Raw genomic sequence first — 24,016 nt, forward strand, 5'->3', positions numbered from 1 at the left:
TATTTTTATTTTATGTGCATTGGTGTTTGTCTGCATATATGTCTATGTAAAGATATCAGATCTTAGAGTTGCAGACAGCTGTGAGTTGCCTGATGGGTGCTGGGAATTGAAACCGAGTCCTCTGGAAGAGCAATCAATGCTCTTAAGCACCGATCCATCTCTCCAGCCCCCACAGTCTGATTTTGGTCTTGCTGAATGTATGGGATTTGGTGGATGGGAGTGAGCATTGCATTGATGTAACGAATGGGAGCTTTAGGAAAGAGATGGATGATAGGAACCCCTTCTCCACAGTGCTTGGAAGATGATGCTGTTGAAGCCACTAGCAAGGCTTTTTGGCTTTTCTTACTAAACAATATACATAAACTGGACAGGCATTAATGATGTTCTTTTCTGTTATATTTGTGATATAATTGGTCTTACAGCTCAGTATAATAGGAATAACATAGATTTCTATTCCATCTGTTGTTATTTTCCTTTGAGAAAGTAAGACCAAATTTATTAGCTTTAAAAAAAAAGACTTTGTGTAGTTCAGTTTGTAGAATGCTTGTCCATTATTCATGAGGCCTTGGTTCGGATCCCACCGTTGCACATTACATGCATGTTACAGGCATGGTGGCTCAAGCCTGTAAATTCTAGCACTTAGAAGGTGGAGACAGTAAAATCAAGAGTTCAAGGCCAATCCTTAGCTACCTAGTGAGACTTTGTCTCAATGAAAGGACAACTAAAGAAATAAAGGAAGATCCAGATAAGAACAGCGAGCACATGTCAGCCACTCTGGACCTGTTACTTCTTTGCTGTGTGTCGTCTCTGCTCATGGTACCTAATTAACAGATCCACAGTCAGGAAGATACTATTCTCTTTCCTACAGCTGAGTTCTGAAGCCTCTTCTTCAATATCAGTTTTTTCCAGGGCAGATCCTCTGTATTGGTGCCCTTATCCCAGCTTGGGCATTGATGCCTCTCACTGTTGAGTCTTCTGTCATATAAGCAGAATTTGGAATTTCTGTATCAGGGTCATGCATTCACCCCATAGGTGCCTTATAGATGCAGAGTAGAAAGCAGTGTTTGAAGTGCACAGAGGGCTCTTGTTTAGAAGCTGCTTTCCTATTTCCCAGCCTTGTGGTAGAACAGATGTTTCCCAATTTGCCCATGGAGAACCTGAGAGCCTTTCTAAGAACAACAGCCATCATTTAATTTTAGAGTTGGAAAGGCTTTGCATACCATGCTGGCCTCATGTCCCAGAAGACAAGCTAGCTGCTGAGAAAAGTTAAGGGATTCGCCTCAGGCCACATGCCTCACGTTGGCTATGGCCCTTAGAAGCCACATTCCATGTTGAAGTCCCATTTTAAGTCAGAAGCTGACCCACAGTAAGGTCCTGTCTCGGTTGTGTACCACATCGTCGGGCACACTGAAAAGAAAGGAAATGGGTCCCTTTAGTACAAAGGGTTTGCATGAGCAGAAAGTGAATAATTTTCCTGTCTAGTATTGTGAATAACTTCTCGGTAGCTGCAGTGATGCAGTAGCTGCAGTTTATAAACGGTGGGGGAAAGATGCGCACCAAGTTGAGCAGGTGGGGGAGAAGCGAGGAAGAATGTTCAGTGTGAGATGTCTGGGTTTCTACCAAAACCAATGTGATGATGGGTCAGATCTTTTTGATACATATCTCTCTGACTCAGTATTGTTTCATATGCTTGTAAAATACGGTAAGGATTCCTTTTTAGGAAAATGAAATGGAGGAAAGAAAATACATACAGGAGAAATCCCAGCATTTTTCTTTTTAAAACATAAAATGCCTTGGCCAGACTGGGGTGACAGGGGCACTCAGTGTTTCTGTTTGGTTCACCGTTGGCTGCCAACAGCTTGCAGAGCAGCCTGGTGTTTTGTGTGACTCTGGTCTAGTGGCTCAGAACATGGGGAAGAAACCAGCTGTTGTGGGAGGACCTAACCAGAGCATATCAGTTGAAGGGGGCATGGGAGGCAAACCAAGGCCCCATCAGGGTTAGCTGCTAAAGAAGCTCATGTTCTTCTAGGGGTGTGAGGAAGAATTTCCTGTGACTCCAGCAACTGGAGGGAACTACTTAAAGATCTTAGGCTGACGAATGCCATGAAGGATGGCATTCAAGGGCACTACTAGTAAATTTGCCTGTTTATAAGCTCTGTGTTCCTCTGAAAAGGCTGTGGTTTGTGTTAACTGATGTGTCATGGTTTTTTTTTTCATTTTCTTGTTTATGTCATTCGAAGAGCAGAAATAGACTGTTTTCTGTATTGTTACTGTGGCAGATATTAGGCATTCTCAGCTTGGATACTTTGTTTTGAGGTCAGCCAGGCTACCTGCTCTCTTGTCTGCTATACTGTCTCTCAGAAAATGTCTTATTATTTTTTTTAAAAAAATATTGTTTTGTTTTTTAGCATTTTCAAAGCAAGATGAGCATGAGGGCTGAGGAAAGAGGGGTTTACATGAAAAAGATTATCAGAATGTTTAGGAAACCTTGGGAAACTGTAACAGTTACAGTGTATCTTCCATGGAGTTGGTGCTCCTGCCTGCTGTTTGCCTGTTTAATTCTTTGTCTGGGACTGAGTAGCAATGCTCAGCTGTAGCCAGATTGTTCATCCTGGGCCACCTGGGCCTCGAATTTGCCTAAGACCTAAGTTACCATCAGAGTGCACGGAAGTTCTTACTGTATGACAATACTGTCCAAGTATTTGACGCAAGTTGTTTTACTTATTGTCAGAGCAATAAAATAAACAGCATGTCTCATTATTTTGGAGATGCAGTGCAGGCCCTGAGGTCAGTTCGTTTCTTAATGACCAGTGTAGCCACCCTTAGGGAATGTGTCTCAGTGATAGAGTGTTTGACCAGCATTCATGAGGCCCAGGTTTCAACCTCTGGTAGTGATACCACACACAGAGCTAATCTGAACTGGAGTTTGAATGTGAACGTAGCAACCTTGAAGCAAAGCCAGGGTTTTCCTTCATTAAGTTAGTTCTGCCTGAGATGGAAAGATTCTCAGTGTCTATATAGTCTTCTGAGGATTATTCATCTTATATGTGCAGTTATTTTATCCTAAAGATGAGAAATGTGGAAGAGAAACAGCGAGCCAAGAAATCACCCAAACAAAAGAGAAACCAACCAACCACAGGAAGAGCCATGGGAGAATATCTCTGTGCAGAATGATGCACCCATGAAAGTTTAGCGGCTTGACAGGAATAAGCCCACCCCACACCTCCAGTTCACTGCAGTCTGCTAGGAGTGAGATGCCTGCAGTGATGCAGACAGACGAGAGCTTTACCCTTATAAATGCCAAGACCACTACATGGAAGGTGATAACCCAAAGGGCTCTGACATTTGAGTATGCCTCAGAACCACCTGAACTTGAACTTGTAAATGCCCCTAATTTGCATTTCTATCAAACCCCAAATGGATTAAAGCAATTTTGAGAAGTTCTTTCTGAATTGTTAGTGCTGGTTAACAGAATGTGCTACAGGAGAGTTCTCTCTCTCTCTCTCTCTCTCTCTCTCTCTCTCTCTCTCTCTCTCTCTCACACACACACACACACACACACACACATCAACAGCAGCTGTCTTCTATTATTCTTTACCTTTTTTTTTTTTTTTTTTTGAAGCAGGGTCTTTCACTGAGCCATGAGCTCACGGATTTGGCTAGACTGGCTGGCCAGCAAGCCCCGAGGATCTTCCTGTTTCCTCCACCCAGTGGTGGGATGACACCTCCATACTTGGTTTGTTCCTAGGTGCTGGGAATACAAACTCAGTTCCTCCTATTTGTTCACTTTACAGACTGAGCTATCTTTCCATCCCTAGAAATTTTCTTCTACCCAGGTAAAAGCAAGGGAGGGTAATTTATTTTTTTATTTTATTATTTTTTTTTTTAGTTTTTTTTTTTTTTTTTTTTTGAGACAGGGTTTCTCTGTAGCTTTGGAGCCTGTCCTGGCACTAGCTCTTGTAGACCAGGCTGGCCTAGAACTCACAGAGATCCGCCTGCCTCTGCCTCCCGAGTGTTGGGATTAAAGGCGTGCGCCACCACTGCCTGGCAAGGGAGGGTAATTTAAATGATCTGCAGAGAGGAAATGGGCTGGATAATAAGATAGACGGAAATGGAGGGCACTTTAAAGGAACGAAGGAAGAAGGCGAAGGATGACGCTGCTGTGGAAGGAGTGTGGGATGAGCAATCCAGGCAGGTAATGAGATCTAAGGCTGGGGGAGAAAAGGGTCTGAGCATTAGCCACAGAGGAAGCCGACCTGAGTTAGGTAGGGCTGCAGGCGTGGTGTGGGATGGTGTTGGGAAGATACAGGAGCAAGCTCGAAGGGCTTGATGGAAAGCAAATAGAGCTCCGAGGCTGGAATGCTATGGCTTGCTTTGTTGTTTTTGTTGTTTGTTTGTTTGTTTTGTTTTTAGTAAGACTGTTTTGGGTTGAATGGGAGAGGGATAGGAAGTGTGGGAATATGAAGACCAGACAGGAGACTGTAATAGGAGTCCAGAGGGACTGGGGAAGGAGGAGGGTGTGTATTCAGACGGGAGAGGTAAGGCGGAGAAACATAAAGAGGTGAGCCAAAAGAATGCATCTGCCTTGTATCCAGTGTTTTATCACGGCAGTGAATGCTCATAATAAAAGCCCATGAAAGGTTAAATTACACTTTATATGTGTTGTTTTAAAGGAGATGAGTGCAGAGAACAGTTTGGAAAAACATTCATCATCAAAACTTAACTTGTGTCATTGCCTTCTCCTCTGTTGCCTGCAGGCAAACCTTCAGCTATCTGGAAAGCTCGGCTGGCCAGGACAACTTGTTCTCTGAGCTCTCTGGTTTAGCTATATTGGGGAGTATAATCTGTGTGTGTGTCATTGCTTAATTGTTGGCATGTAGTGACTCAACTGGTAATTTAAATTAATAGACTGAGCGTATAGGCATACCATTGTTCTTCTTAGATCTCGATGGCGCTTTGATTGGCAGTTAAGTGATGGTGTATTCGAATTAATTACTGCAGCTGAGAAAGAGCTGGGAAAACACACTAGGAAAAAAAATAGATAGTTGTGATGTAGGAGGGAGAGGAATAGATTCGGTGTGAGAGTAAGCCTAGAATAAATTATCCAGAGCTGAAAGGCGGGAGCAGATGCCAAGTAGGGCTCTGTCTGTTTGCAGCACGGAGGTGTGGTCAGCTCTTAGTCCCAGTGGTTCGCTGATGTTGGAACTAGCTTCCATGATCAGTGTGTCCTTTGTAAGTAAAGCAGTCACCTAGTGGGTCCCCCTTCCTGTTTCTTGGAATTCTGGCCCAGTCAGTTCCACCTCAGGCGGTCTCTTTCTTACATGTTTACACACATCCTCTTTAAACTGTGTGTTTCTTTTTCCTTTGCTCTTTTAAATCTTGCCCAGTTTACCTCAGGAAATTCTTTTTTTTTCTTTGTTCTATTCTAGAGCCAAAATAAGGTGTGTGTGTGTGTGGGGGGGGATCCTAGTCATGGTTAATATACATGAGGTTCAGGCTGGGATAATCATATTGACAAATGATCCCATTACCAAATCCTGTGGCTGTTGTATTTACCAATTTCTTGGCTGTCTTCGTCAGTGCAGCATTTTCTCTGCTTAAATCTCTTCTTTTGTGGTCTTCTCCCCCCCCCCCTTGTAATCATTCACACTTCCTGTCTTCCCCTTTCTTTTCTGTACTTCAAATTGAGTTCTGTCTATGTCTAGAATGTTTTCTCAGCTATTTTATTCAGTACATAGCCCTCCTCATCAGCTGCCCTCTGACACTGCTGCTCAGTTCTTGGCTTGAATTGAAATCTGCTTCCTAGTTAATAATGTTATAAGACTCAGCGACCAACTCGTTTCCTTTCCTGTTGTCTCTCTGTAGGATAACAGATTATTCTGAGAAACCATGGGCCTTACCATAAGTTTCTTCCAACTTCTACACTGCAGGGTCTCTGGTTCATCAGTCTAGCTTTAGGTCTCTGTCAGTCTGCCTATCATTCTTTCCATATATCCATCCATCAATGCATCTTTTTCTGTCCCATGTGCTAGTCTGGTGGTTTAGGACTTTATTTTATTTTTGTTTTTCAAGACAGGGTTTCTCTGTGTAACTGTCCTAACTGTCCTGGAACTAGCTCTGTAGACCAGGCTGGCCTTGAACTCAGAGAGATTTCCCCCGCGCCTCAGCCTCCTGAGTACTGGAATTAAAGGCACGTGCTACCACCGCCTGGTGGTTCAGGACTTTATTATCAACACTTAAGGCTGAACTTTCCACTCAGCCTTCTTCTCCCTTTTCTTTTCTTCTCCTCCCTCTTTTCTAGTTTCTTCTTCTTTTCCCTCTTTAAGACAGGGTTTCTCTGTGTAACAGCCCTAGCTGGCCAGGAACTCACTCTGTAGACCAGGCTGGCCTCAAACTCAAAAATCTGTCTGCGTCAGCTTCCTGGTTGTTGGGATTAAAGGTGTGTGCTACCATACCCAGCTTCCTTATTTTCAGATGTTAATCATTTACCAATTTTTGGTGGTGAAGATCAAACCTCAGACCTCATCCATGCGTCCCCAACCTTCTTGACTTTTCAGTTACTCATATGTACTTATACATTCAACATATGTTTGTACATTTGTTGGCTTATATGTGACAGGCACATGGGAGAGTTCTCAAAAGACTCCTACCTCTTGCTTCTGACATGAATTCACAACAGCTCTGTTATGATAAAATACAAAGTAAATGAAAGAGAGGACCAGAGACACCTTCTACAGATAAATCAGAAATCAGAATTACCTGAAGCATGCATTTCTGAACAGAATTTTAGTGGCTGTTGAAAAAGGGAAGGGGGATCCATTTCTGTCATTCCATGCTGTCCAGAGAATAGGACAAGCTCTGCAGAAGAAACGCAGCTATTCTTGGAATGGAGGTCAGAGAGAACTTTTCCCCCAAGGGCTCTCTGATAAAGGGAATTCCTCACTGGCATTTGTACCGGGATCACTTTTGTGGGATTGCTGCTTCTAACAGTGCTCAGTGAGCCAGCAGAGGAATGTCAGTATGTAAGTCCAGCCAAAGTAAAGAGTGTGGGGAGCTCTTTGCCAAGCAGCCTTCACAGTACATCCGCAACTCCTTTTCCCATCCCCAAACCCATTATTACACAGATCTCCTGACTTCTGATCTGAAGCTGTTATCTTTGTATCTTGTTCTTGACTGCCTGCCTATCTTCTTTTTTTTTTTTTATTTTTTTTGGTTTTCCGAGACAGGGTTTCTCTGTGGTTTTGGAGACTGTCCTGGAACTAGCTCTTGTAGACCAGGCTGGTCTCGAGCTCACAGAGATCCGCCTGCCTCTGCCTCCCGAGTGCTGGGATTAAAGGCGTGCGCCACCACCACCCGTCATGCCTGCCTATCTTCTAAGCTGTTCCTGAATGGCCCTGTCCTGGACATGCCTGCCCTCACTGCCTATACCGTGCTGCCCACCCCTGAGAATACAAGTGCTGTCCTCACATCTAGATCAGAAGGAAGTTGCCATGGTAATAGGATTTGCTGATCAGCAACTCAAAGAAATTCTTTAATTAAAACTGAATACACCACGACCAACACATTAACCCATTAAAAACAACAAAATAGAATTCTTTAGTAGAAATTTTGTCTCATTTTAAATTTAATGTGTAGGGGGAGGCAGTATTTTTAACAAGATATTTCCTAGTCCTGTTCCCATTTGTTTTGATGTGTTTGTGTTATTTTGTAAAACTGTATCTGTTTACTACAGTTTAGCTGACTCCTTCTTAGAGTCAGGCTGGCACTTTTTAAAGCATTTTTTATCAGCACATATTCATTGTACTTAATAATAATTTGTTACTGGGAAACAGGCTCCGTTTTTTAGTCTTGTTAATAATAGAATTTAGAAACGAATTCAGAAGGAAACTTGAAGACAGTTATATTAGTTTTTGTGGAAAAAAGCAATAGGGCAGACAGGCTGAGAATCAGCAGCCGCTTGGTGAAGGAGAAGAAAAGAGAAAGCCTTAAGTTTTGAATTAAGAGTCCTACAAAGCTGGCATGTTTCTGCATGTAGGTCAGCACACATACGTGTAGTAGAAGAGTGGAAAGGGTTCTTCGGCGAAAGAATGAGAAAACCCAGGGAAAGCATGCTTAGAACTTTGGTCAGCATAGAGAAAAGGGACAGAAGTAAAATAAGCAGGTCCCATGGCAGAGGCTCTGAGCCTACGGGCTGCAGAGAGAACGTGTTTCTGAGACTATCTCATTGAGGGAATAATTATTCCTCCCATCTTCCTCTGGTTTAGGTGAGTCAGCTTCCTAAGGGGTGGCCTCTTGATCAGTTAACTGATAGGTCCAATTGGATTAACTCTTAAAGAGAGGAGACAATGGTTTATCCTAATCTTTAGTATAGATCCTATCTCTATCCAGGGATGGAGGTATTCCATTCTTTTGATGAGGAGGCCTAAGGAAGGGCAAAACTGATGTTTACCTTTGTCGTGTTACCAAGGATACAGGAGGTAGGGTCCAGATTTCAAGAGTTTAAGTACTTTGTTTCTGAGAGAAATCGTTTGTTTGTTTGCTTGCTTTTCACATTCTGGATCATAGTTCTAAGATATTTCTATAAAATGAACAAACAAACAAAAAAACCAATAGTCCAGCTCTGCGCAGTTAAAAGATTCCTGAGATTTGTCATTTAGATTCTCATCTTGATCCTTTAATTAATTACTTAATGCCCTGGTACTTGGTTACCTTGTTATTAAAATGAGATGGTTAGATAGTGACTGAATGGTGGCAGGACACATCATCAGAGGTGACTTTTGGCCCCAGGTAAAGCCTTCTATCCTCCCAGTAAAGTTCTGAAGTCTGAATTGTCATTTCTGTTTACCCAAGTAGGGACTGAGGGACAAAGATTCCAGGGTTTGGACAGGGTTGTACAGCCAGTGAGCGGACAGACTCTTGGCCCGACTTCTGGGAGAAACCCTTAACCACTATGCTTTCTAGTTCAGTGGTTCTGTGATGTGCTATTTATAGGGCAAAGCCTGTATTTTGAAATTTTGAGGCAGTAAAATTAGTTTTACTGAAATCCAGGTTTGCATTAATTCCTTCCAAGTTATTTTTAAATCCTGTAACTTATATTTAAATGAAAGTGTTACTCTTTCTTGCTTGTTCCCAAATTTGTTTGCATGTAAGATTATTTGACTGTTAGCAGCAGGCAACAGGGAAGAAGTCAGGTACTGATGGTCTTGCCATCCAATTCGGTGATGTGATCTTAGTGTCTGTTTGGCAGGAGATCCAGCATCACTTAGGTGGATGTTTGTTCTTTCTATATATATATCTGCATTGATGTTTTGTCTGCATGTATGTCTGTGTGAGGGTGTCAGATCCTGAAGTTACAGACAGTTGTTAGCTGCCATGTGAGTGCTGGGAATCAAACCCTGGTCCTCAGAAAGAGTAGTCAATGCTCTTAACCACTGAGCTATCTCTCCAGCCCCTAGGAGAATGTTTTCTATACCTACTTTTTTTTTTTCAACCTTTTCTTTCTGCAGCCACGTCTTTGACCCTCTATGCAGCATTGGAGAAGGGTCAAGCTTGAAATTTTTTTTAGAAGTACTAAGTATTTCGTCAGATCAGTATGTGAAGTATTTGGATTGTCCATTGTCATTCACTCCACAGATACTATAACCACTGACTGCGCTAGAGCCTTGGCATGAAATAGCAAACATAGATCTTAAGGAGAGATCTGAGAAATTCTCCAGACACTCGATTCGTGGTTATCAAACTCTAGCTACTGCCATATTATCATACATAGGAGGAGCTAGTCTTATTTAAGCCTTTTCCCAGTGTGACCTAAATCAAAACTTTGAACTCTTTCCATTACAGCCCATCCCCCATCATTTAGCTATACCTATTGCTGTTGCTAGGATGGTCGGTTTATTTTTCAGTCTAGATACTCTTGAGTGAAAGGGGGGGGGGCTTTAATATTTATTCTGGGACAGTAAATATAAGCCAGGATTGTACCAGGTTGAAATGTATTTTCATTCTGGTTATCTGAATGGATGCCCTAAGTTCAACATCCTTTAGTTATATTGAAGTTGGTGTTAGTGTATGGCACACACATCAGAGGTGGTCCCTTGGGTTTTGTGAGTTGGTAGGCTTAGGTATGGTTTTCCTTGCAGAAGTTTGTTTCCTAGTCTACTACAGAATCTAGAGACTTTCTTGGTAAAGCAGTAACCCTCACTAAAGTATAAAGTAACAACCCTGAGTAGTCTTTCTTTGGACAGAAAATAATGAGAGGGTCAGGGCAACAGAGAGAGAAGGGCGGGGGGATGGAGGGAGGGAAGGAAGAGATTCTTGCTAACCAAATTTCATGGCAGCACATAGTTTTCTGTCCTGATAAAGCAACAGAAATATTGAACCCGTATTCATTGTAAAAGTAAAAAAATAACTTTTTGTTTTTTATGGTAACTTTTACAACTTGTCACAAACAGAGCAGTCTAGGGATATCGTAAGCCAGCTTTGAGAGCTTTAAAAAATTACATTTATTTATCTGCGTGTGTGTGTCATCGTACGCTCATAGAGGTCAGCTGACAGATCGCAAGAGTTGGCTCTGTGTTGGCAGCAAGCTCCTTTTGTACCTGAGTCATTTTGCAGACCCAGCTTTTAGAACTTTTGTTTTCAGAAATTCAGGGCCTCTTTCATCCTGGATAAATCCTGAGTGATTTTAAAGAGTTGTAAGTAATTCTCAAAGAAATCATTTGAGTGAGTTTTTATAACTTAGCGTTAGCAGTGTATGCCTGTAGTCCGGCTAACAGAAAGTGTCCTCTCAGTTCCGGTTTTGAGTAATTATGGAAAGGATGGGACAAGTTTTGGGAAATGGCCACCAAAACCAATAAAAACTGAAACAGAAGTCCCTATCTGGGAAAAGGAGAAGGACAGGGGAGAAAGGGGCTGTTGGGAGGGGTGTCTTGACTCCTCATGGCCTAAAGGAAGTGATTGCTCCACTGCCTGCATTATGGGGTGGTGAAATCCCATGATTTTAGGCTTAAACCATCCCTGTTGGCCTCTGACCTTCAGGGTACTGCCTGATTCATCCTTTGGGATAATTTCCCTGCCCCTCAAGAATGAGGTTAGGGTCTCAGAGTTTTGGAAATTAGAGCTGTATCCCAGGCCACTTATTTAGTAGTTCCCCTTTGGATTAGGGACTTTAGAATTTACTGGAGTTGGGGAGGGAAGGAGGGAAAGAAGGAAAGAGGAGAGAGAGAGAGAGAGAGAGAGAGAGAGAGAGAGAGAGAGAGAGAGAGAGAGAGAGAGAGGTTTCTGTTTCTTTTTGTTTGTTTTTTTAACATGAAAAATCATTACCTTATCTAGGAGTGATTTTTGTCAATGTTGTCTACCATCATTTATGACCAGTAAGTGGTGGTGGGGGGAGACCCACTAGCAACATGTTTTCATGTAATTCTAACAACATGGGCACAGCCCAGGGTAGCAGGATGAAAATGTAGCTGGCTGAGTTTATTGTCAGTTCTGTGGAAGCACCTGACAGTAACAATGGATTTAAGTCTTTGCAATACCCCAGACTCTAGATGGTTCAGTCCATTTTAGCATTGTCCTGCGATGGGGAGGCATTAAAGGTTAACTCATCCACTGGAGCAACTCTGTGTGCTGGGAACCCAGCTGCAGTTTTGACTCGGTTTCAATGGGGAATCAGCACGGCTGGATCTGAACTGCCGTTTCCTTGAGCTCTTGATTCAGACTGTGTCGGAGAGACTACATGAGACGTTGAGGCCTAAGCCTCAGCTTTCACTTTGCAGTTGGAGAGAGAGAGAAACACCCATGCATGCTAAAACAAAGTCTCTGCAAACCGTTCTTACCTTTATTTTGTTTGCTCTGTTTTTTTTTCCTATTTCCATTTTCAAAAGTTGGCTCTGAACCATTAAGATGATTTCACAACCCGTTAATTGGTTGTGAGCTGAAGTTTAAAACTACACGTCTAAATAGATTTTTTTATGCATGTTTGAAGACAAGAACCATGAAGTAATGTTTTCCTATCAGTCTTGTTAATAAGTATAATAAATAATGAGCCATAATAAAGCATGAACCATTTAGTTAATTAGAATATTTACCATAATACATGCTGTTGGGTTATTTTCCTTATGAATAGTGCATTTTGTCTACGAGGATGAAGTAATTGAGTGTTTCCAATCTGCCCAGACGGTAATCCTTACAATACTTCTTGTTGATGTTAAATGGTCTATTGAAATAACATTTTGTCTGTGTGTCTTGGCTGGTAATGAACACTGTTTTGTCATCGTAGGGTTACCAGAACAGCTGTTGACACCCAAAGAATGCCTGAAAACACCCGTTAAGTAGCAGAAAAAAAGAAATCATAGTTTTAACTCTTTACTGCTTTTTATGATGCCAGATGGTAGAATACTTGATCATGTAGAAACTAAGGTTCTTCTGTTTCTGGCATTCATGTTTCAGTATAATAAACATTCTCCAGTATTAGAACAGTATGTTTTTCTCTTTAGAGTATATCTCACACAGAAACACAGAAAACTAACCAAGTAGAAGCTGAACTTCTACTGTTAGGAAGTATTGAATTCGCCTCACCGGTTTTATTATTTAGTTTTAGTTGCTTCTTTAAGAACATGCCTTTTAAGCCACACATGCCTCTTCTTTGTGGCAATATTTGCAGACTAACATGGGGTTCACTGTCTTCCCTAACTTACAGGCTTGCGCCTCCCTGAAGAACACACCCTAAGTGTCTCCTGGGCTCTGTTGCTTCATCAGGAGCATAAACAATTACAGCATAAAATATTATGTGTGGAATGAAGTCATGCGTTGTTCTTAATTGCTGAACTCTTACAATTTTAAAGGGGGTGTGTTTGTCTATTCATTCAGACAACTTGCTCACACAAGCAAAGGAGCCCACACATACAGAGAGGAAAAGTACAAATCTGAAGGTTTCTTATTTTCGACTAATGCACAGAATGTGCAGAATCAGGAAGGCTAAAGTGGGAGTCATAATGACAGCTCTAGCCTCAGAAGTTACTGAGTACGAAGTATTTCCCAGTGGAGAAGGCTGAAATTCAGAGAGCCGGAAGCCTTCTTTCCAGCTCTTGTCTCATTGCCCTATATGTGATCTTTCTGTAACAGCAAACTGGGCCTGCTTAAATGCCAGCAGCTTTTCAGGTGATTAAAGTTGTGATTTCTAAAGGTCGTTTAAGATGCCTCGGGCTGTACCTCTGCTTACCGTGGTCACTGCTCTTTATGATCTGTAGCTATCCTGCCATAATGTTCGCGTTTCCTGATGATCATATTTTTTTCATTGTGTTACTTGGAATTCTCTCATTCTTTGATTGTTCTGTACCTTCAGCAACTCTGATTTTATCTCATTTGGCCATGATTTTTTAATATTAGTCTTTCCTGCTAGAAAATATCCTCACACACCTCATACCAGTTACTTAGTTCAGTGGCATTTAAAAAAAAAAAAGCAAAGAAACCCAATGTGGACTATGGTTTACATTGTGACAATATACATTATATAAATGTTTATATATGTATGCATATTATTTATAGCTCTATAAAATACAGACATAAGTAATTTTCATATATCAATAGTTAAGTTTATATGTGGGTATATTTAACTCCAGTGGTGGCTATTCACTGTGTTTCTTTTAAACAATGGTATTTATCACTAGCTAAATAAATTTTATTCCTTCTCCTGTGCCGCCAACTTAGAAAGTTTGGGAGGATTTCTGGCTACACTGGACTGGTGTGTCAGGAATGGCTGATGATGGAGTGGTCAACAAGTGTCTTAATTAATGAAGAATTAGCCCATGCATTCAGCATGCACATTGTCTTTACTGAAACATTGTCAATCCAGTAAGTGAGACCACAAGTCTAAACAAGAGCTCTCTATGGAGTAACACTTCTTTCCTTTCTGGTTTCAAAAAATATATATTTTTATTTGTGTGTGTGTGTGTGTGTGTGTGTGTGTGCGAGAGAGAGGAGAGAGAGAGAGAGAGAGAGAGAGAGAGAGAGAGAGAGAGAGAGATATTGAGAGAGAGATTTTATCTGTACCATGTGCATCTCTGGTGCCATGGAGGCCAGAAGAGGGTGTAAGATCACCTTGAACAGGATTTACCAATGGTTTGAGTCCCTTGATATGGGTGCTGGGAACTGAACCTAGATCCTCTGCAAGAGCAGCAAATGCTCTGCTCATTGGAGCAAGCTGTCTACCCAAACACCTCTGCTTTGTAGTGGACAGCCAGAATTCACTAAGGGTGAGGGTTTCCTAGAGTGTTTGATCTAACTTGGTAATTTCTTCTCATTCTGTCGTTTCTTTGTACTGCTTTGTGATGCTTTTAAGGGTAAGTCTATGTTTTGCATGTCTTCGTCTCCGAACACAGACAATAGTTGCTCAGTAAGGATAATGAGTAAGTTTAGCGAAATGTCCTCATGCAAGTTGATAGCAGAAAAACAAAACAACAAGAGCAAAGTAATTGACCTAGAACCAAAGAACCCAGTTTCTTGATTCTCAAGCCAGTGTGTTAATCACATTTTTGGTTTTTTTATAGAGATGGGAGAGAAAGCCGTTAGGGATAGAATGAATGATTTAGGCAGAGATGTCACCTATTGACACTACTGATTTCTTTTCAGTCTTCTTAACTTCTTGTATTTGTGTAATGTGTTTGAGATTCCTCTGCATCATTGCTTGCACCCCTAGTTTGTCCCATCTTATTGCTAGATCACATTCCACTGAATACACACACATGGGATTCACATGGCCTTCACTGGTACAAAGGTATTTGAGTCATTCCCAGTTTTTTTGGCAGTGATATTATTCAGACCTAGAATTGCTGCACAGTTCATAAGTCTATGTTCAGCCATATAAGAAGTTACCAAGTTGTTTTCTAAAGCAGCTATGCCTTTGGCAAGAGCTCCGAAAGTGTTTGGAGTTACAGTTCCTCTGCAGCCTGATCAGCATTTGTCATGGCTGCCACTGCTCTGTAAAATTCCGATAGCTCTGTGGTATCACATTTTGCATTTTCCTAGTAATTAATGCTAGGTAATTTTTCATGCATTTGCTCGCCATTTGTAGATCTTCCTTGATAAAGTATCTGTTCAAAGATTTTTTTTCCCCCGCCGGGCGATGGTGGCACACGCCTTTAATCCCAGCACTTGGGAGGCAGAGGCAGGTGGATCTCTGTGAGTTCGAGACCAGCCTGGTCTACAGAGCTAGTTCCAGGACAGGCTCCAAAGCCACAGAGAAACCCTGTCTCGAAAAAGCAAAAAAAAAAAAAAAAAAAAAAAAAGATTTTTTTTTTTTCTATTTTAAAGTTGGGTTTGTTTCCCATCACCGATTTTGAGAATTTTTTTTTCTTTGTTGTGTGTCTGTAGGACCTTGCTTGGCAAGACCTCAAGGAAGGAGATATTCATGTTCCTCATGTTTTACTAATATGTCTTCTTGGTATTTTTGTGCATTTTAATATATTAATAATGGCAATTCACTTTTGCAGCATTCAATGAAAACATTCTGAAAGGCGTTAAAATGGAGGTTTTAACCCAAGATAAGTGATGATAAAATAAATTAATCCTTCTTCCTCTGTGATGAGAAGACTGGCTTATTTTCAAGTGTTTGCACCTGGCATTTTCTCAAGCATGAGATGGGAGAAAAATCTTATACCTGGGACATTCAGGGGCCTAGAGTAGAAAATGACTTTACACGTGGCTAACTTTTCTCTCTGGCAATTAGCACTTATTTATAAGTGTCAGCATGGTGATTGTGTGTGTGTGTGGGGGGGCATTCCAAAGATACAAAGACTACAGAGACACGAGCGTTCTTGAAACATCAGAAGAGGCTGGGCAGTGCAGAGAAGCCTTTCATACCACTGTCCAGAGCTGTTTGCAGTAGAAATGCTGTACAGGCCTGAGAAGCATGTCTGCATTGATACCTGGTAGGGTCCTAGGAGTGCCAGGTAAAACAGGACAGAAGTCTATAGAGCTGCAGCTAATTCTTCATGGATGCAGCGATGGTATTGTTGCATACGTGAGGCTACATGTCCATGCGGGTGTATGTGTATGTAGATGCAAGTTGATGTCAGGCGTCAGCCCTGGGCTCTGTTCCTCAGGAACCACCAACTTCAGATTTTCAGGCAGGGTCTCTCATTGACCCGGAGTTCTTCAAGTCATCTCGGTTTGCTTGTCAACAAGCCCAGGGCTCCTTCTGTCTGCGCCGTCTCAGCACTGGGATTATAAGTGAGGGATTACCACACTCAACTGCCTTTCTCTCTCTTTTTTTTAATCGTACTCTTTTTATTGCTTTTTTTTTTTTTTTTGGAATTTCACGTAGTGAAGGCTGACCTTGAACTCATTGTGTAGCCAGAGATAACCAACCCTTGATTACTGATTCTCCTACCTGTACTTTTGCAGTCTTATGGTGCTGGGAATCAAACCCGGGGCTTTGTGCATGGTAGGCAAGTTCTCTCCCAAGTGAACTGCATCTTACACTGAGCTTTAAAGGTGGGTTATGGGGATTGGGCGCAGGGCCTTATGTCTCTGCAGCAAGCACTGTCTCCTAAGGTAGCTTCCCGACCCAATAATGCAAGTTTTTAAAGTTAAGTTTAGTTAAATGTTTAAATTATAGCTTATATAATTGCAAGTTAAGAACAGAGTGGGATGATGGATTTTACAGTAAAAACTGTCAACATATTATTTGATATGACAGCTTTACCATCCTAGGTGTCTGCACATGTGTACTTAGTAGGAACTTTGTACCGGTACAGTAAATGGACAACACACTTTTCCCTTTTCTTTTTCTTTTTTTATGGTAAAGAAAACCATTAGTGAACCTCTTAATTCTGCTGGCTTTCAGTAGTGTGCCCAGTCTGTGGTTTATATAGACTGCAGGGGAAAAAAAAAACAAAAAACCCCAGAAAATATGTTAAGCTTTAGTGTTTACAGACCCTGAAAGGTATTTTTTTTTTCTGGAAACATTCATTTTGCAAATGAAAATAGACACCAAGAGATGAACATGCTTAGAACTATGTGATAACTTTTAGAAAAAAAATCTGTCATGATACCCATAAAATATGGCATTGATTATTTATATGTGGGTGTTGATAGTGTGGATGGTTTTATTTACATTTTATTTATTTATTTATTTATTTTTGGTTTTTCGAGACAGGGTTTCTCTGTGGCTTTGGAGCCTGTCCTGGAACTAGCTCTGTAGAACAGGCTGGTCTTGAACTCACAGAGATCCGCCTGCCTCTGCCTCCCGAGTGCTGGGATTAAAGGCGTGCACCACCATCGCCCGGCTACATTTTATTTTTTTAAAAAAATAACATAGGTTACTTTTGTTATTAGGGGAGAAAGCTTATTCGCCTGTTGATATCGAATAGTGTCAGAAAGGTAATTAAACTTGGTTAACTTTAGTAGGAAATTGTTGCTATGTGAGTGTTTTCATGACAAATGCTTTCTTTCCAAATATTTAAATTGGATGCATTTTAAAATAATTAGAATGTTTATTATTTATATTGTGCATATGTGTGTGTGTTGAGGTGAAGGACAACTTTGTGTGTTTGGTTCTCTCCTTCTCCCTTTATGTGGGTCCCAGAGATTTAACTTAAACCCTATATGTACATGACCGGGGCCTTCAGTTGCTGAGCCATTTTACAGGTCTATGGCCTATGAAGAAGTTTTCAAAGTTGCTTTTAGTTTTTGGTTTGTTATCTAGAAATTTTGGCCTGTTATTTCTGCTTGATTACCAGAGACCCTGGAAAAGCTATTGGGAGACTATTAGTTTATCATAATCAACATACTATTTGAGTTAAGAGGCACCATCAACCAGTTTTGTTATTATTTGTTTTGTGCACCCCCTCCCCCAACAAAAACACATTGAAAAACTGTGTTCTGTTTAGCGACTTTTTTTTTCTTCTAAACTGTCAAGAGTTTTGAGGTACATAGTCAACAATACGACAGTAGCAGAGGAGTTTTAAGGAATGCAAATAGGATGTCCATTCAAATTTAGATAACACACAGTCTGTTTAAAATTAAATAATGCTGAGGCCGAAGTCCCAGACCCTTTGAGGACACAGTGGCCGAGGCCACAGCAGTCTATACACAAACAGGCCACCAACAAACAGGCTAAGTGCCCTGTGTAGCACTTACAGAGATGTTAGGAATGTGGAAAGATGATTTCTACAGTGGAGATGCTTCAACATTACTAAGTTTTATGGGATGGGAAAAGAAAAAGATGAGGTTTTCACCATGGGGAGCTTTGTCAGTTTCATTGAAAACAGTGGCACTCTGTAAACAGTAATGATGAAACCTGTGACCGCCGGTGGTTGGGAGCTCAGGTGTGTTTTTTTAGTGAAATGCTGTACTGTTGTGCGTCTCCTCTCTGTGGTGAAGAGTTGGGAGCGTTGTGATGTGTGGGTGGGCAGTGTAGATTTGTGTTCTGTCTGTTATGAAAACAAAAGATGTACAGAAAAGATTTTCCTTCCATCCTGCCAGACCACGTTTTACAATTCTGTCTCCAGAGCTCTCACCAAGCTGCTTGAAGTCGTCCTAATCTTTTTGAGAGAAGATCTTGTCTTTATCCTACTGAAATTGTGTCCTTTAAAAATATGATTTCTTCTTAAGATGTGGCAGTCAGAATTTTGGTGTTCAGTGAAGTGTTTGATCTGAAGTTTGGAGTTTTGTTGAACCTGTGGGATCAACTCTCCGTTCTAGGTGTTACTCTCTAGAGTTTCTTACTCGCTTCTCTAAGGGGGTTTCTTCCTGGGAGGGCACTAACCGTGCGCTGCTTCACCCTCCTTCTAGTCCCGTCTCAGCCTGCTGCCTTCAGAGGACCTCTAGAAAGAGCCAGAACAGATGATGGGGCTGACTTGACATCTTCTAGCTTTTCACAGCATCTACATTTCCCTGATTACTGCTTCCATCTTAGCAATGAAGTGGCCAGATGTCAAAAATCTCCACAGCCTGCCAAAGGTCACACAGCAAGTACAGTATGGGTGAATCCCAGGCTTCTGGTCTTGGAAGCCAGTGTGTTTCTAACCAGCAGCCTGGCTCTGGTGCCTTCGGTCCCACTGAAATTGCCCTTCAGCAATGTTTGTGACAAGTGCTGACCTGGTATGGCTTCTGTTCTGTTTTCTCCGTTATATTTATTTTGGGGTAGGAATCTAGAGTGGCGAACTGCTAGGTTCGGTAACATCTAGCTTGCTAGTAGACTGAGCTGCTCAAGAAAATTAAAAGTTACTAACTTGTGAGAGTGTCTGGGTGTTTTGTAGCTGAAGATTTCTTTCTTTACAATTCTTAAAATATTATTTATTTATTTGTAATTTTGTGTGTGTGGAGGTGTTTTCCCTGCATGTGTGTCTACACACTACATACATGCCTGGTGACTGTGGAGGCTGGAAGAGGGTCATGTTTCTTGCAACTAGAGTTATAGATGGTTATAAACCACGTGAGTGTTGGACATGGCACTCAGGTTCTCTGGAAGAGCTCCCAGTGCTCTTAATCACTGATCCATCTCTTCGGCCTTAGTTGAAGACTTCTACGTAGCTTTTTCTTATGTATTTTATATGAGGTTCATAATATTTGTAATTACTGGCCAGGGCTTCCATTTGGGAATTGTTAGAGGCAACTCATTAGCCAGCACGCCTTCTAACCTCTTATTTTTGTAGTCTGTAGACCTTGGGTTCTCTTGCCGGTGTTAATGACGTCAGGTCTAGAATCCACTCTTCATGCTGTCTGTACATTGTTTATCGCCATTAGCTGTCATTATTTTAAATGGGTACCCACCCACTTTATACTCGGTAACCACAGGATTCCAGGCTGCTCTGGAGATAGTATCTTGTAGGCTACCCCTTTCACCTCTTTTTACTTCATTCCTAACTATTTTTTTTCTCACTGTAGCTCAGACAGTGTGAGAGAAATCATTTATAAAGAGCCTCTTGCTAGGGTGAGTGTGGAAAAAAAAAAATCTCTTAAAATATTGGGAGTCTTGTTCCTGACCAAGGACTTAAAAGCAAACCTCCCGTGTGTGTAACATACGTGAGTTTGTAAACCCCAAGTCTCACTAATTGCCTTGACAGCTCACAGCAAACTACCTGTTGTGTCTTGTTACTCTGAGGGGGAAAGTGAGAAGTGTGTTAATAAAATGCTGAATGCAGAGAAGCGTGTTGGAGTAAATGGTTTCTAATTACATTACGTGCCCCCCACCTTTGACGTGAGGTTAATTGGCTCACTCCAGACCTTTTCTGATGAAGCAGTTTGTCAGTTTTTCCGATACTGTGGGACTCACCTGAGTTGGTACTCCCATCTTAGTTTGGCGTGCCTCAGTGTAAAGTAGTAAATCATTGATTTATTCCCCCTTTCTCCTTTTATTAGAGTAGCTAAAAAGCATGAAACACTGTGTGACTTTACGGAATCAGTTTACAAGTGTGAGACTATTGCTTTGTCTTTCAAATTAAAATTTGTATGTATTTTTAAGAATGGTCTTGGAAAAAAAGGGAATAATGGATTTGGTGATTAAGGCTCATGTGTTTCCAGCTGAAGTCATTGAGTGGTTTTTCTAAAGGAACAGTAATATATAGCCTTTACATTGTACATCACAATAAACTGTTCAGAAAAAGTTCCATAAGTGAGACTTGTATATTGTCAATAAAAAGTACTCCTGCATGATAAATAAATTTACAGCAAAAGATAAAGCATAAAATAATATAATTTTATATGATACATAATACTATAATAAAGATTAGGGCGCTGCCCAAACTGATTAGCTCAATGCCTTCATTTTACTGTTGAGCAGAGAGGCCCAGGATAAACTAGTTGGGTATAAGGAACCAGGGTTGGGCCTGCCTTTTCTGTCCCCATTTTGATGGTATTTCTTCAAATGATTATTACCAGATGGTTATTTTAAAAATTTTAATTTTATATATATAGATGTTTTGCCTGCATATATACTTGTGTACTTTTTGCATGCTTGGTTCCTTCAGCGGCCAGAAGAGGGCACTGGATCCCCTGGAAGTAGAGTTACAGAAGGTTGTGAAATGCTGTGTGGGTACTGGGAACTGAACTGGGGACCTCACTGAGACAGCTTCTTGCTGAACTGTTTCAGGGAAAGGGTCCTTCCCCCCTCCTCCCTGTTGATTGCTACTGTAGATAGTCTTGGGAACTGGGTTTAAAATACAATACTTCCTTGAGAAGGATGCAATTTCTTCTACATTATCTTTAGTTGGATTTGAGTTGTTTTCAGTGATAAAAACTGGGGATGCGGGCTGGAAAGATGGCTCAGCGGTTAAGAACACTGATTGCTTTTCCCGAGGACCCGGGATCAATTTCCAGCACCCACATGGCAGCTCACAACTGTCTGTAACTCCAGGATCCAACACCCTCACACAGACATGCATGCAGGCAAAACACCAACGCATGCAAAATAAAAATAAATAAATCATTAAAAAAAAACTGGGGATGCTTGTGAGCCTGTGTGGTAATAGATCTACTTAAAGGGAAATTTCAAGGTATAAGAAATTTATGGGAAGCTGGGCTATGGTGGCACATGCCTTTAATCCCAGCACTCGGGAGGCAGAGGCAGGCGGATCTCTGTGAGTTCGAGATCAGCCTGGTCTACAGAGCTAGTTCCAGGACAGGTTCCAAAGCCATAGAGAAACCCTGTCTCGAAAAACCAAAAAAAAAAAAAAAAATATTCATGGGAACGTTGACTCCTCAACTGGTGACAGATTTATAGTTCTTTTTCTATTCAGTTTTAAGCAGAGTGCACTGCCTAAGATTCGTTGATGATTATGCCAAGATCTTGAGAGCATCATTACCCCCCCATTCCTTTTGGTGCTGAGGCATGAACCTGGGACCTTACACATGTTAAATATGCTCGGTCACTGAGGTTCCTCCTCAGCGGCTCCTTCTTTCCTCATTTTTAACCATGTCAGGATTCAGGCTTTGCTTTCTGTCTTGGTTAGCAGTGAGGGGAGTTATAGAATTAAGTCCTAACCCAGGGAGGCTGAGTTGGCAATTAAGATCATAGTGTACATTTTCTTCCTCTTGTTGGCATCAGGGAGGTCATTTTACCCCACAGAAAGCCTCGGTTTTCTGGTTAGCAAAGGGTGGTTGTAGGTGCAATTTTATACCGAGAGGATTTGCTCCTTTTATGCAGCTTCTGTTCCTGCTGGGTTTGTTCCTACTGCTGTTCCTGTCGTTCCCAGTCCAACATGTTTTCCCCACCTGCCTTGGGAAAGGCTAGGAAGAAACGGTTGTGATTCCCATGTGTCAGTCTTGGCTAAAGGAAAGGTTGGACGGTGACGCCTGTACCGGGGAGCTGAAAGTGCATTACCTTGAAGGGATTTGATCTGGGTGAAGGGATGACAACTCTACCTTATATGATTTTTCTAATCATATAGAAATCATGGTTTTCCTAATGCCTCTTCATACCATCCTGACAATCCATCCATCAGTGGAACTTTCTCGTGCTTAAACTTGATGGTGATTTTGGCATTAGAGGGACCCAAAGGGTTCAGTCACTGCCTTTACCTCCAGATAAGAGATGGAAGAAACTGAGGGAGTTGCTCAGCCGGCCCGGTGCATGCCAGGACTTTCCCTCAGAAGGCTGTTACTGAGTCTTTCACAGTGTTGATATCAAGTGGAGTATGGAAGAGAAAGTCAATTCAAAGGCAGCTGCCAGGGGAGTGGGGAATGATTAATAAAGGATGTTTTAGCTGTTAGAACCGGTTAATTATTGAGCTACTCTGTTGAGTGAGTTCCCTCCTTTCTAAACTGACTACATACCTATCATGTATGCACTTGTCTCTAGCCGGCATCTGTTCATAAGCTGAAAATGAAATCCCCTGACAACTCTTACCTGGAGGACTTTCAGAGCTGTTAAAGAACATCTGACTAGAATGGAGCTAGGGCTTGTTTGCCCTGTCCTTGATTGTAATTTGGAAGCCGTTTCCATCTGCAGATCTATGTGACTTAGTCGTGAAGGGTGTGTTGACTTATTTTGATCAAGTATAGGGCTTTGACTACCTTTTCCAGTGAAGGCCACTGGGAACCTACACTAGCCCACTTGTTCTAGGGAGTTTGAAACTTTTTTTTAAAGTGATACCTAAAGGGGGAAATTCCAGAATTGGTATATGTTTCTAAGTTAAATATTGGACTCTAAAATCAGATTATGACTATTCCCTTCTGGTTTCTATGCTCATTTTTCTAGCATCTATACAAAATAACAGCAGGTAGTTTGTTTTCTGTTGGCTTAGACAGTTGACGACGACCACTAGTTAACCATGTTCCTAACTTCATGTTTTGCAGGGATATCAGTATGAACAATATCACCCAGTTGCCGGAAGATGCGTTTAAGAACTTCCCATTTCTAGAGGAGCTGTAAGTACCCCTTTGAGCATTGCGTATCAATGTGTTTTGTACTCATATTTAGAAGCTCTTTCTGTGGAGAGAGCCTAATGTTTCCTGTCTGAGAACGTCTCAGAGCGTAGTTTCAGTGCACTTTGTCCAGAGCAGTTATGTTTGGGAGCTGGGAGAAAACAAACTTGCTTTTTAAAGCAGTATAATTACCCAAGTTATTTTTGAAAGCCCAAACTAAAAACTGCTACTTCCACAAGACATTCCCCCCCTGCAATTATTATAACCATGATTGCTGCAGTACACAGGCTAATTGCGGTGTGATCCTGAGATAACATGGCTCCTGCGTAATTACCAGTGTTGCCGGAGGAGCTGCTGTGTGGGTAACTGCACGGGGAGGAATAACACAAGGTGTTCCAGGGTCTCGATGCAGCAGGCCACTTTGACAGCAAGTGGACAGCCAGCAGGAAACTGATAATAGATCTCCTTGGCCATTCGCACATGACCTTTTGGGCTCAAAAGTGGGTGACAGCAGCCCACCACGTCTCCTAGTTGCAAATTTTTGATGTGTTTTTAACCTTTCCTTTGGTTGTGCTTTCCATATGCTTTTAATGTCCATAATAAAAAGAATGCGCCTTTGGTTTTTAAAAGAATAGGAACCTATACATTATATTTT

The 24,016-nt window shown here is 41.5% G+C and overlaps 1 protein-coding gene across 1 annotated transcript in view; it reads left to right on the top strand.

The window, feature by feature from the left end:
- Positions 1–24,016, top strand: part of Lgr4 (leucine rich repeat containing G protein-coupled receptor 4) — a 100,570-nt gene that overhangs the window by 31,921 nt on the left and 44,633 nt on the right. Inside the window, exon 2 of the mRNA XM_075961684.1 lies at positions 23,293–23,364. Within this exon, the coding sequence (XP_075817799.1) occupies positions 23,293–23,364 (72 nt within the window). The remainder of the gene's footprint in view (positions 1–23,292; positions 23,365–24,016) is intronic.

The sequence above is a fragment of the Microtus pennsylvanicus genome, chromosome 2 (genome assembly GCF_037038515.1).
Source record: "Microtus pennsylvanicus isolate mMicPen1 chromosome 2, mMicPen1.hap1, whole genome shotgun sequence".
Lineage (NCBI taxonomy): Eukaryota > Metazoa > Chordata > Mammalia > Rodentia > Cricetidae > Microtus > Microtus pennsylvanicus.